The 14,369-nt window shown below is 43.8% G+C and overlaps 1 protein-coding gene across 2 annotated transcripts in view; it reads left to right on the forward strand.

The window, feature by feature from the left end:
• The first annotated feature begins 1,231 nt into the window (after positions 1-1,231).
• The window catches only part of GPAT4 (glycerol-3-phosphate acyltransferase 4), a 32,551-nt gene continuing 19,413 nt past the window's right edge, over positions 1,232-14,369 (forward strand). The window contains exons 1-2 of one of the 2 annotated variants that reach the window (XM_041751949.1): positions 1,232-1,387; positions 13,332-14,333. In XM_041751949.1, coding sequence (XP_041607883.1) covers positions 13,905-14,333 — 429 coding nt within the window. In that variant the 5' untranslated portion in view covers positions 1,232-1,387; positions 13,332-13,904. Of the gene's footprint in view, positions 1,388-13,331; positions 14,334-14,369 lie in introns of those variants that run through there. The other variant, XM_041751950.1, reaches the window with a different exon arrangement.

The following is a 14,369-nucleotide window of genomic DNA, read 5'->3' on the forward strand; positions in this document are numbered from 1 at the left end:
TCAGTGAAGATTTATTAAATGATAAATGATTGAGTTCACAACTGGTAAGTCCCAAACAGGTGTGGTGATGAGTGGGGATGAGTGGTCCAGCGTTTTGGAGCAGAGCGTCATTCTTATGGTCAGATTTTTTTCTTTTTTTTTTTCAGATTTGTTTTTTTAAGATTTTATTTATTTACCCATGAGAGACACTCAGGAGAGAGAGGCAGAGGGAGAAGCAGGCTCCATGCAGGGAGCCCGACGTGGGACTCGATCCCGGGTCTCCAGGATCACGCCCTGGACTGAAGGTGGCGCTAAACAGCTGAGCCCCCCGGGCTGCCTTCATAGTCAGATTTTGAGGTCTAAGAATGTGGACTTTACCTAGAAGGTTTATCATCGGGTTATTCAGCATGGAATGGCAATCTGACACTAGCATGCAGAATAAACTGGGGGGTGGGGTGGGGTGGGGTGGGTGGGCTTGGAGGCAAAAATGTCTTTTAAGAACAAGGAGAAGGGCTAATTTTTTTCCTAGGGAGAATTCATTTTAGGGAAGGTGATAAAGTTGGGTTAGACATTTGAGGCCTGAAGGGCCGGTAAAGAAATACACAAAGTCCAGCAGGCACCAGCTAGACTTTAGCAGAGGTCCCCTCCGAGTTGAGGTAGACACGTTGGGAAGTCCCAGCCGCGAGGGAACACGGAGATCCCCCGCACAAACCCTCTGCACTCCCTGGCTTCATCAGTAAGACAAATGGGACTCGGAGATGATGATGATGATGATGATGATGATGGTGACGGTGGCGGCGGCAGTGAGGCAGGTGTGGCGGCCGCGAAGGTTTCTTGCGCGTGCCGGCCTTGAGCCCGGCTCCTTGCGTGCAGAGCTGTATCTCACCGCACACGCACAAGAGTCCAAAGACGACAGGACCGGCTAGTGACTCCGCCCTTCTCGCCGATCGGGGCTCACTTCAGCCTCCCTACACCCTACGCGAGCGCACCTTGAGGGAAGCGGCCGGCCTCCCGGCCCGCGCACAGCCCGGAAACCCGGAGCCGGGTCTTTAGCAAGCGCTCGCTCCTCGAAGCCGGAGCCCCGGGGCCGCGCGCCCCGGCCACCAGCGCCCGGCGGCCCGAGCCTGCGGCTCCTCGCCCGCCAGGGGGCGCCGCGGCCAGACCGAGCCGCGCAGGTGACGCGGCGCCCCGCCCCTCGGGGTCCCCGCCCGGCGCGCGCCCGGCGCGCGGGTGCGGCGGGAGATTACACGGCGGGAGGGGCGGGGGGGGACGCGAGGGGTCACGTCAAAGCGGCGTAGACAAAGGGCGGGCGCGCGCACGTCTTTACGCACGCCTCGGCCGGCGGCGGCGGCCCAGGGCGGGCGGCGGCGTCTACGGAGGGCCTGGGCAGCCCCGAGCCTCGCGGTCGGTGAGTAGGACCGCGATCCCCCGTCCCCAAGGTCGCTGGCCCCAGGGGAGCCGGCGGCGGGCCGGGGGCTGGGGCGGGGGCGGGCGCCCCGCGGGCGGCCTGCGGCCCGGGGACCCCCCTCCCTCCGCCGCTCCGGCGTCAGGAGGCACCATTGCCGCTTCCTGGGGCTTCCCGGCCGCTCGGAACGTTCCGCCCCCTTGGCCGCAGTGGAACAGTCCGCGCCGTCCCTGGGTCCCGCTGCGGCGCCCCGAGCCCGGCCCCGCCCTCCCGGGACCTGTGTCCTCGGCGGCCGCGACCCCTCCGGGGGGGCTCCCCGGCCTCCTCTCGCATCCCTGGTGCTCCTGCAGCCCGCCGGCCCCGCCCGGCCCCGCCCGGCCCCGTCCGCCCCGCTCGGCCCCGCGTCGGGGTTAACCGCCCCGGCCGCCCCAGGTGCTCCGCGGCCCGCCCGCCCCGAGCGCGCAGGAGATGGCGAGGAAGCGCCTTCCTGTCCTTCGGTCCTTCGGCGTCGCTGGGCTGTACGTCCTCCTCGCTTGTTCTCCGGAGGAACCCATTCTTTTAGAATTTCTTAACCCCAGAAATCCCTTACCTCTCCGTTTTGATTTCACCCCCTGCAAGGCATCCTCCTACCAGAGGGTCTTGTGTATTTACTCCCGTTGCACGTAGGGTTTTAACTTTTGCACTTTAAAACTTAGGGAGAATATACTGAAACCATTGTATGGTATACCTCGGTGGAAGTGAGTTCCACGCTGTCCTAGATAGATGATCAGTGCCTTCTGCTCACGCCCTCGGTGCCATGGAGCTTCTCAGTGAAAACCTTCCTGAGAGCACTTCCTTTCTGGTTCATTTTCCTTCATTTTGACTGAACTTTGAGTGCCTCTGCTTAGTTTTCATCTCCTGGAGATTTTATCTCAACTCAAGAGAAATGGTGTGAAAGCAGTTATTCTCCTGCCAGAGACTGTAGAAACGAGTCCTATAATAATGCCAGTCTGGCTTTCTTTATTCTCACTTTGATAGTGTTTTTTGTTTTTAACAACCTTGTATTATGGAGAATTTCAGACGTACAAAAATGTCTGATAAAATAAAACAGTGATAAAAAAGTGAGCCAGCTTGCGGCCATCATCCAGCCTCAACACGATCTTCAAGTTAAGCCTGTCCCATCCATGTCCCCCCCTCCCCTAAGCTCTGGAGCGGAACATCAAATCCTTGCATTGGAGAAAGGCCAGAAAAGGGCACCTAAAATGATCAAGGTGCTGGAGGGCAAGTTCATACAAAAGTCTTTCAGGTGTGGATGAGAACTTCCAGATCATCTTGTCTAATTTTTTTCATTTTGTTGTACCCTCAAGGTCCGTGGAGGTTCAGTGGCATGTCCAGATCAACAGGGAATAAGAGTCCAGCTGAGGCTGGAAACCTCTCCTGACTCCACATTCGGTCTTCTTTCTTCTCTCTATTTATTTATTTATTTTTTAAAGATTTTATTTATTTATTCATGAAAGACAGAGACAGAGGCAGAGACATAGGCAGAGGGAGAAGCAGTCTCCACGCAGGGAGCCCGATGCGGGACTCGATCCCAGGACTCCAGGATCATGCCCTGGGACAAAGGCAGGTGCTAAACCGCTGAGCCGTCCAGGGATCCCCTCTCTCTCTTTTTAAAAAAATTTTATTTATTTATTTATTCACGGGAGACACAGAGAGGCAGGGGAAGCAGGCTCCCTGTGGGGAGCCCAATGCAGGACTCGATCCCAGGACTCCGGGATCATGCCCTGAGCCAAAGACAGACACTCAACCACTGAGCCACCCAGGCGTCCCAGTCTTTTTTCTACTCTACCATAGTACCTGCCTTTAAGTTGTTTCTTACAGGAAGAGGAAATGTGTGGAAGCACTCTAACAGAAGATTTTTACAATGAAAGGTTTGGATGGAATAATAGGAACTTTTCCATCAAATTCTGGAATAATAAAACTAGGGGATATGTCTTAAAATACTTCTTAAACCAGATATTGGACAAACGAGAAATCTGAATCACAGCTTTCAGTAAGCATGGGAAAGTTGTGACTTTAGAAGGAAAATACCAAATTGAGAATAAGAGCAAACTTCAAAAGATGTAGATAACATTCACCACTATTTAAGAAAGAGTAAGGGAAACTGGGATGATTTGGCATGCACTCCTGAAGTTTTGCTTTTGATGGCAGAGAGAACAAGAGTACCCTTCCATAAAACATCTTTACTTGCCATTAACAGATTAAGAATCCTAGGCTGGATGTAACATGGATTAGGTGTTTGCTTTTCTTGTCTTTTTTTTTTTTTTTTTTTTTCCTTAGCACACTTTGTTGCTGTTCAGTTTCCCTATCTCAGGAAAAACAGGTAAATTCAGTACTTGTACCTCAGTCTTTGCCCTTAAAATTCCAATGAATGCTGTGAGCTAAGGAATCATCGTATATAGAGTTCATCGAATTTGCTTCTAAGTTTGGTTTATGTGATGTGGCATAGTTGTTTATAAGTTATTTTCAAGATATACTTTTGTTAGTTTGTGACTTACAGTGGTTGTCACCTGCATCTAGTTTGTGGAAACAACTGTTGAGGTAATAGCATCAGGGTTTCTGGGTAAATCATTACCTTAAAAATATGGGTGTGGGGGAGAACTTCTGTGTTTTGTGTGGGTTTTGTTTTTTGGGTTTTTGTTTGTTTTTTTATGGGGGGGGGAGTGGGAAGCAGAAGGGGGAGAGGGAGAACCTTAACCAGGGTACACACCAAGTGTAGAGCCTTACACTTACGACCCTCAGGTCAGGACCTGAGCTGATGTCATGACTCAAGCTAAAATCAAGACTCAGCAACTAATCGATTGAGTCACCCAGGCGCCCCTTGTCTGGGTTTTGTTTTTTTGTTTTTTGTTATTTCTGTGTGTGTGTATCTGTGGTATCAGAAGGAGTACAGTGGTTAGCTAGGATTCTAACCAGGTAACTAGTGTCTGCTGAAGAATAAACCTCTTATCTGTGTGCACACCACAGAATGTTACCTTTTATTAAAAATCTCTTGCTTTCTGGAGATAGAAGCTAGAGATTATTTGATCCTCATTGAACTCTACTGCAAAACTGTTTCTTCAGGTAAAGTAGAACCTCATTATGGTGTGGTATTTACTTCTTTCTGTATCTTTATGCTCAAAGGAGGACTTGAACCAAATATCATCAATTCCATGTATCACTAAACTACAAAATACTTAGGATAGAAGGATGAATGCTTTTTCAGAGCACTGAATTTTAGTTAGTAGGAATGTTATAAAGCTTGCAGTTTTTCCTAACTTCTTTCAAGGTACTCTCTTTTAAAACACCCACACGTCTGACACAAGTCACAGAACCTTATGTCCTTTCTTTGGGCACTCTTGTTTGGATTGTACCTCCTTTTAAACTGTAAGCCCAAGACCTGCAATATCATAATAATACTCTGTAAAAAGTAGAAGCGTAATGAATTTTTGTTGACCTTTTGAATTAAACTACCAAAAAAACCGGTGAGGAAATTGAAATCCAGGGAAGCTGAATGACTTTACAGAGCTGTGCTTGAACCCTTAGCTAAGAAGACTCCTGAGTTCCAATTCTAAGCTCCTCCATAGTATATACCATTTTCTTCTCATAGCAGAGGAATGAGGAGGGGAAAATATATTTACTTTTTTTTTTTTTTCCTTTACTAGTTACATGTATTTTATTTTCAGGGTCTGCTTTAGAAATTTTTGGTCAGGGGCACCTGGGTGGCTCACTCAGTTAAGCATCCAATTCTTGATCTCAGCTCAGGTCTTGATCTTAGGATTGTGTGTTCGAGCCCTGTTGGGCTCCATGCTGGGCTCCATGCTGGGCTCCAAGCCTACTTAAGTTAAATGAAATGAAATTAATAAATAAGTTTTTGATCAGTGCTATCCAATAGAAATACAATATACACACCGTGTATATAATTTTACATTTTGTAATAGCCACTTTTAAAAAGTACAAAGAAACACATGAAAATAATTTTACTCATGTATTTTATTTAAACCCAAATTATCCAAAATATCACTTTAACATGTAATCTTTATACAGATTTTTAATCACGTCTTTTACATTCATTTTTTCATAGGTCATTTAAATCTAGTGTGTATTTTATTTACATTTACAGCATATTTCAGTGTGGACTACCCACATTTCAAGTGCTCAAGAGTTACATGTGGTTAGTGGCTGCTGCGTTGGACAGCACAGAATCACTGTCAGCTGAGCATAAAGATAAAGAAGGATTTTAGGTCCTTAGTAATACACAGTGCCGAGGTTAAAATAGAGCTGTGGTTTTGACCATTGGTTTTTTTTTGTCTCATGTCTTAGTGATTTTTCTTTGTGTAATTCGCGTTTCAAGTTTGTAGCAAGTTGAACAAAGAAATCTGATGGTCCACGAATTTTGTACCTTTGTGATGAGGTCCTCTCTCTCTCTCTCTCTCTTTTTTTTTTTTTTTTGTCTTTGGGATTAATCTTCTCCCTTTTTCTTTTTTAAAAATCCTTGGTAAGTGGTTTAAAGTGTGTAGTCCAGTAATAATGCTTTCTCATTTTAAATAACACTGTCTAGTCTTTGGGGGGAGAAAGCTTGATTTTTAAAAAATAGCCAGTAGCAAAACTAAGTCATAAAATAACCTAAAAGAAAATAGGCTAAAGATTTGAACACTTCACCAAAGAAGATAGTTGGATGTTGAATAAGTACAAAAGATGCTTAATATCTTTTGTCACCAGGGAAATGCAAACTGAAACTATTTGATACCACTTCACATCCATTAGTGTGTCTTGGTAAAGCTGTAGAGCAAATGGAACTTTCATACACTGCTGGTGAGGATGCAAGATGATACAACCAACTTAGACAGCAGTTTGGCAGGTAAACATACACCTACTGTAGACTCACTCATTACATTCCTAGGTATTTATCCAAGAGGAATTAAAATGTATGTCCATACAAAGACTTGAAGATAGCAGCTTTATTTGTAACAGTCCCAAACTGGAACAACCCAGTTGTCCATCAGTAGATGAATGCATAAACGAAAGTGGTATATCCATACATTGGACTACAGCTTGGCAGTAAAAAGGAATGAACTCTTGACATGTGTAGCAACATGAATGATTCTCAAAATGATTATGCGGAGTGAAATAAGCCATACAAAAAAAGATTTAAAAAAAGGCCAGGAAGTTGCTTCCAGTTACGTATACAATACTCAAATATAAAAGCACCATTTCTGAAATGGAGCTCTCAGAGCAGCATTCAAGTTGGGTAATGCAATGTGTAATGCACGTGTCCTTTCTTAGGCTGATTGCCCACGAATATCAACATATCCTGTGTCCTTTGTCCTTTTTTGCTTTCACAGCTTGGAAGACTTCATGTTGCTTTGGGGGAAGTTGGTACCAGGTTCCTTATTACCCAGTTCCAACTCACATTAGTCCTTTGTAGGCAAGGGGAAAGTACTTAAGGTCAAAGTGATCTTAGTTAAGACCAAGAACCAGTCTTGTCAGACTGCAACTGACAGTATTACTGTCTTCTTTCTAGTGAGTTGAGTTATCCTTTGGCTTACTATATCTTGCCTTTGTCTTGAACCATTTATTTATCCAGGATTGATGTCAACTTTATTTGTAGTTTTGGGTTTTTAGCACTTTAGGTTCATTTCAACCTAGTAGCTCTGAGTGCTGCCTTGTTTCCTTGGAAACTGTATACTTCCTCCTAAGCATCAGTGTTGCATTGAAGCAAATTTTTTATACTTCACCACTCTGATACACTTGACATTCAATTCACCCAGCATTATCACCTATTCAAAATGATAAATACAATTTTAAAGGTAGCAAAAGGAGAAAGTGACCTCTCCCGCACACTCCTAGAGGCAGAACTAGAGTCATTCTTGTATCTCTCCAGAGATCTGTATCTTTGCAAATACATATAAACTGTATATATTTTTCTTTTCCTCCTCCTTGCACAGTTGGTATTTACTGTGGATATTGTTCTGCATCTAACTGGTAGATTGTTTCTTATCAGTGCACAAGTAAATGTCTTTTTTGGTTTAACAGATGAATAGTATTCCATTGTATTTTCTGTTAGTTGTGGATGTTGATGTTCTTTGGATATTACCAACAGTGCTGCAGTCAATAACCGTGCACACACATCATCTTGGTGCACACATCAATACAGGGTTTCTCAGCCTCAGCACCAATGTCATTTGGGGCTGGATAATTCTTTGCTGGAGGAGACCTACGCATTACAGGATGTTTAGCAGTATCCCAGTCTTTTTTGTACTGGTCAGTAGCTCCTATACCAAGTTGTGACAACTAAAAAGGTCTGCAGACATTACCAAATGTTGGGGGGTTGTTGGAGGAGAGGTTGTCGAGGGGAGATAGCCCCTGGTTGAAAACTGCTGTTCTAATTTATCTTTTTTTTTTCTCTCCCTTTTAGGGAAAGAGAGTGTGCAAGTGGGGAGAGGGAGGAGGAGAGAGAGAATCTAAAGCAGCCTCCACACCCAGTGTAGAGTCTGACAGAGGACTCCATCCCAGGATCCTAAGGTCATGTCCTAAGCTGAAATCAAGAGTTGGATGCTCAATTGACTGAGCCACCCAGGCACCCCTCTAATTTGTCTTTAGGGTAAATTTTTAGAGGTAGAACTGCTGGCACTAAGGTTATGTACACTTAAAATTCTAATGGCGTTTACCAAATTATTCTCTATAGATGTTGTACCATTTTTACACTCCAACTAGCAGTATTTGAGGATATTTTCTCATTTTCACCAGTATGGTAGTTTATAAAAGAAGGTTTTTTTTTTTTTTTTTTTTTGCTCTCTCACTAGTTTTAATTCACAATTCTATGCTTTACAACTAACCTTTTTATTGAGCACCTAGTGCTTGCTAGGCATGTAATATGCTACATGTAGTATGTAGTATTTTTTGGTCTTTGGGTTTTGTGACTTACTTCGAAATGCCTTCCTCTCTATCTTGCTCTCTTAAAGTTTGGTATTTAGTTTGGTATTTAGAAATGAAGATGGGGGCACCTGAGTGGCTCAGTCAGTTGAGCAGCAGGCTCTTGATTTCAGCTCATATCATGATCTCAGGGTCCTGGGATCGAGTCCCCATGTTGGGGGCTCAGTTCTCAGTTGGGAGTCTGCTTGGGATTCTCTCTCCTCCTTCCATCCTGCCCCTCACTCAAACACACGTCCTCATGTACTCTCAGGTGCATGTGTGTGCACTCTCTCTTTTAAATGAATGAATGAATGAATGAATGAATGAATGAATAAATAAATCTGTCTTTAAAGAACAGAAACTGAAGACAGTACCCTGGTTTTCTTCTGATCCTAATGGAATGATGTGCATACCATTTATTGAGATCTAATACGTGACAGACATTGTGCTTGGTATGCTTAAAAAATGCATTATCCCTGTGTAACCTAAGTGTTGATGTTTAATAAAATGGTATGTTTTCTTCCTTTGAGTTGGTAGGTGGCCTCTCTCTGGACATATTCTGGTAGTAATGATCTCCTGAAGTAGGCTGTGTCACAGAGAGCTAGCTGAAAGGGAATGCAACTGGCCCTTGAACAACATGGGTGTTAGAGACCTTGACTCCCTGCACTGTTGAAAACCTCTGTGTAATTTCTGACCTTCCTAAAACTTAACTCAAAGTTGCCTGGAAGCCTTATTGATACAATTAATGCATATTTTGTATACTTATCACATGCCGTATTACAAAAAAGTAAGCTAGAACAAGAAAATGTTCTTAAGAAAATCATAACAAGGGGTGCCTGGGTGGCTCATTTGGTTAGTTAAGCATCCAGCTGTTGGTTTCAGCTCAGGTCATGATCTCAGGGTTGTGAGATTGAGCCCTGCACTGGGCTCTGCGTGGAGTGTGGAGTCTGCTTGAGATTCTCTCCCTTTGCCTCTCCTTCCTCGTCTGTCCTTCCTCTGCTCCCTCTCTTTCAAAATAAATAAATACAAATTTTTAAAAATCACGAGGAAGAGAAAATACAGCACTGTATTAGAAAAGAATCCTTATATAAGTGGACGTGCACAGTTCAAACCTGTTTGCTGTTCAAGGGTTGGCTATATTTGATTCTGCAGTTGGGAATCATAGTAGTCCCTATCTAGTGATTGGGTCAGAATTGGTTTAGATGACCTGATTTAAATGAAGTTTCCTCTGTTATTTTCTCTTCTTGGCTCCTCTTTTTCTTGCTAACAATCATTAAAGTGTGAAATTATGACTCTGTATATTTATTTGCTGAACACTTGTCTCTAGGCATATTCACCACTATATTCCACCTGACATAATGTGTGACACATACTATGTTCCCAGTGAATATTTGTTGACTCTGAACTTGTCACTCTGAGAACTGAGGAGCACTGGAAATTGGGTCATTTTGGGGGGAGGGGGAGCTTAAAGGTCCAGATTGAAAAGTTTAGTTAGCTTAGTGATGAGCTCTGTCATGTTCCTAGGATGTAGCCACCTTTCTTTCTAAAAGACTCAGAACTACTTGTTTCTTATGTTTCTCTCTGGCCCCTTGGGAGAACTTTGGTCAGATAACTATGAGTTTGGCTGAAAGCTATGGAAATTAAGAGAATGTGCAAATACTACCTCATGTTTATGGAATCATGGTTCTATTTACTTGAAGCAAAGTGATATCCTCTCCTAAATGAGCAGTTATCTGGGCATTGTGGTGTGTTTGTGTTAAGGGGGCCTAAGGCACCAGTCCTGGCTTCAGTGGCTACTCTGCTAATCCAGCAAGATGTTTGGAACTCTGTTTGATAATTAGTTTGCTTGCTGTTTCTCTTTACTTCTAAGAATTTATGTGAGGATTGTTTAGCATTGGCCAGATAACTTGTTTGGCTAGGTTACTGTTCTCTGTTCTAAAGTCTGGCACTCATCAACATGAACTCAAGGGGTGGGGCAGGACCATAGAGAAGAGTTCAATGCCTCTTGGGGGAGAAAGTAGTGGCTAGGTCATGGGTTGGCAAACTGTGTAGGGTTGGATAGTAAGTATTTTAGGGTTTGCTGGTAGTGGTCTCAGTCACAAATTATTCTGTTTTTTACAGCTCTTTAAAGATGTAAAAGCCAATCCTAGCTCATGAGTCTTAGAAAAAACAGACCAAAACCTGCTTTGGCCCATGGGCTGTGGTTTGTCAACCCCTGAGCTAAGTGAAGAAATTAGTTTATTGCTAAATGTGTTTAATGTTTTGGGGACATGAACCCAGAATAACCTTGGGAATTCTCAGTTGATTGTGATTCAAAGAAAAGAGATCTAAACTCTGTCATGGGAAGTCACAGTGACCATAGTGTCTATCATCTTGGGTCCATAGAACTCAGGGTAACCTTGGCCAGTGAGAGAGATTTTGCTGCTTATGTCCCATGGGAATTCTGGACAAGGGGACAGGAATGGGAGAGTAGAACAGAGATTTGGCCCTAGAATTAAGCTGGAATTAGATAGGCTTAACGAATACAGTGACTCAGCAAATTGAATTAAGTCTCAGAAATATATCTAATTTCCTCAACCTCTACTGGGCTGTTGTGAGAAATCTGGCATATAGAGTCAGTTTGGCCAGTTTATAAAAATGAAAGAGCAGGTTTGTACCTTGGATTCTGAGAACACCAAATTCTGATACATGAATCCAGATTTGCCTTGTGGTTTTTCTGTGACCACAAGAAGTTCTGTAGAGCAGGCCTGGCATGAGGGAAGTGTTAATTTATTTCAGGGTGGTTTGGGAGCTAGGAGGGCAAAGAGCATGGGCTATGAGACAGATACCCTGGTCTAAATTCCTACTCTCCTACTGAGTAGGCGTGTCATTCTGGGAAATTTACTTAATCCTCTAAACCTCGATTTTTGTTCTGTGTAAAATAGCAGTGGTAGCAAGAACTCCACCGTAACAGGGTTGTGAGACCTCTGTGAGGGTCAGTGATGTAAAATGTTTATTACGTTAGCTCAAGATCTGTCGTGTTAGCATTCAATAAATGTTAGCAGTGATGGTGATCAAATTAGGAGCTAATATTTGTGACTCAGTGCCACAAAATAGCATGTTCTTTTAATTTAATCACTAAATGTGTGAGACTGTAATGGGAGCATTACTGGGTTAGGAGTCAGAAGAACTGAATCTGTCTCTGTCTTCCTTTATTTCCTAATTGGTGAAAAGGAAGTAATGTTGACATGTTACAAAAGAACCTGTGAAAGGTATCTGAGAGTTCTATAAAGGCACCAGACAAAATTTAAGATAAAGGTAGTAACCTGCTTATTTGTTCAATTTCTTGAACTTCCTAATGTATAGGAACGGAACAGAAGGTGATTGGTGTGAAGCCCCAGTGTGTTTGCCAGAGATTTGAAAGGATGTTCCCATGTGCAGGACTTGGCATTGGTAACTTGTGGTTAGGGATAAGTAATATAAAATTGAAGTACTTTTGTAAGGCATTTAAAATAGTGGTGTTCATGAGTGACTATGTTAAGTGGAAGAAGCCAATCTGAAAATATTCCAATTATAAGACATTCTGGAAGAGGCAAAACTATCCAGACTGTAAAAGATCAGTGGTAGCCAGGGCTTTGGGAAGGGAAGAGTGAATAATCAGAACACAGGGAATTTTTAGGACAATGAAAATACTGTATGATACTGTAATGATGGATACATGTCATATATTTGTCCAGACATCTAAAATGGACAGCACCAAGGGTGAACCCTGATGTAAGCTGTGGGTGACTATGATGTGTCATTGTAGGTTCATCAGCCACTTGGAACAAATGTCCCTTTCTGGTGGGACTGTTGATAATGGGGGTAGCTGTCCATATGTAGGGACAGGGATATGTGGGAAATCTCTGTATCTTCCTTTCAGTTTTGCTGTGAACCCAAAACTGTCCTAAGTAGAATAGTCTTTAAAACAAAAAAGAGTGACCAGTGTGAGGAGATAGACAACTGAGGGAGTTTAATCTCCATGTAGAAAATGCAACAATATCTTGTAAAGTTAAAACTATTTCCTTTTCTCCTCCAATTCCATTTCTAGGAATTTATCCTGAAAGTATATTTATATTTGCCTTGCATTTTGTATGCTAAATCATGTATGCAGTTGGTTACTAATTCAATATTTATAACAAAAAAGTGGAAACATTGGTGTCCAACTTTAGGAAACCAGTTAACTAACTTATGGTACATTTTTTTGTTGTCGTTTTTAAGATTTATGTATTTGAGAGTGTGTGCATGCAAACACGGGGGAGAGGGGCAGTGGGAGAGGGAAAAGAATCTCAAGCAGACGCCCCACTGAGCATGATGAGCCTGATGCAGAGTTCAATTGCATGACCCTGAGATCACAACCTCAGCCAAAACCAGGAGTGGCCGCTTAACCAACTGAGCCATCCAGGAGCCCCGATGGTATACTCTTAGGTTGAAAACTGTGCACCTGTAAAGAGTGAGGGGGCCCTGCATGTGTTGATGGAGCGCTTTTCCAAGATATGGTAAGCTAAAGAACCAAAACAAAATGCAAGTTTAAGAACAGTATACAGAGTATGGCATCGTTACTGTTATCACGGTGAGGGGGGTGAGTAGAAAACATCAGTTATGATTTTCTCATCTTAGCGCAGAATACCTTGGAAGAATATGAAGCTGTGGTAAGTAACATGGTTGCATCTGCAGACAGAACTCTGGGTAGTTGGGGACAAGTAGGAGGGAGACTTTTTGTAATATAAATGAAATGTTGCTTCTATCCATATATTTTCTCTTCAGAAAGTTGGCCACAGATCATATCATTGGAATTGAAGCTATATGAAACTTCACCATTTTCCTTCCACATCTGCGCCTGCCACCTGTTGTTTGCCTCTCCCCTTTGACCTTGATGACTTGAGAAGCTGGCACTGAATCTAGGCTTCCTCTAAAACCGCCCCCACCCCCAAAGCATATTGATGTTTCTCCTCTTGACTTGTGTGACTGATGGTGTTTCTGTTTCCACCCCCAGCTTTGGCAGCATGTAAGCAACTTCTTGCCAAGAACCCAGGTCACTGCTGAGAAGGGGGCCTTAGGGAGAAGAATATCCAGTGGAAACCAATGCTGGATGCGCCTGGAGTGACACTCAACACAGGCAGCATGAGACATTGTGTGCCAGCATCTGTATCCTACTGGCAAAGACTGTAGCTCTCCACATTGGAGGGTCCTGGAAGCAGCACGCACCAGGAACCTCTCCAGAGGAAGAATGGGGCCAGATATGAACTCTACGATGAACACAGTTTTCAGCTTATGAAGGAGTTTTAAGTAAAACAATTATTTAATTTCCACATATTCAAGTTCAGTAGCCTTCTCTGTGAAGTGCCAGCAGTCACCCCCCTCCACAGAAGTTATCAAGATTGTTCTGGCACCAACTTGGAACTCTTCTTGGTACTTCTGGCAATGACAGATCTTCAGGACACATTGATCTGCTAAATGCTCTGGAGCAGGAAAGAAAAAGGAAAACTGGAAGGAGCAGAAGGGTAGCAGAGCAGAGATCCCTCCCTCGCTGAGTACTCACTTTCACAGAAACTGCACCTGGACTCGGATGCTTGTATGGAAGATTGGTCCCGCCTCATTCACCTCCAAAGTCCATCTATTCTGGGGAGCGCTGGCATTTTGGGACTGTCTCCTGTGGCCCTTTTTACTTCCTCCTGCCCCCAGGCAGTCAAATGTTGTGAACCTGGAATGGGGTTTGCTGTCCTATGGGGACTCACTTTCTTTCCCAGGCTGGTGCTGTCTGACAGGACCATCTGAAGACGGTGGTTTGTTCTTGAGTTGGGGGTCACTGGCCTTGCCTGGATCCTCCACCATGTTCCTGTTGCTGCCTTTTGATAGCCTGATTGTCAACCTTCTGGGCATCTCCCTGACTGTCCTCTTCACCCTCCTTCTTGTTTTCATCATAGTCCCGGCCATTTTTGGAGTCTCATTTGGTATCCGAAAGCTCTACATGAAAACTTTGTTAAAAATCTTTGCGGTAAGTTGTGCTGTTTACAAATGGTTGCTTCACCAA

Source organism: Vulpes lagopus, chromosome 4 (genome assembly GCF_018345385.1).
Source record: "Vulpes lagopus strain Blue_001 chromosome 4, ASM1834538v1, whole genome shotgun sequence".
Taxonomy (NCBI): Eukaryota; Metazoa; Chordata; class Mammalia; order Carnivora; family Canidae; genus Vulpes; species Vulpes lagopus.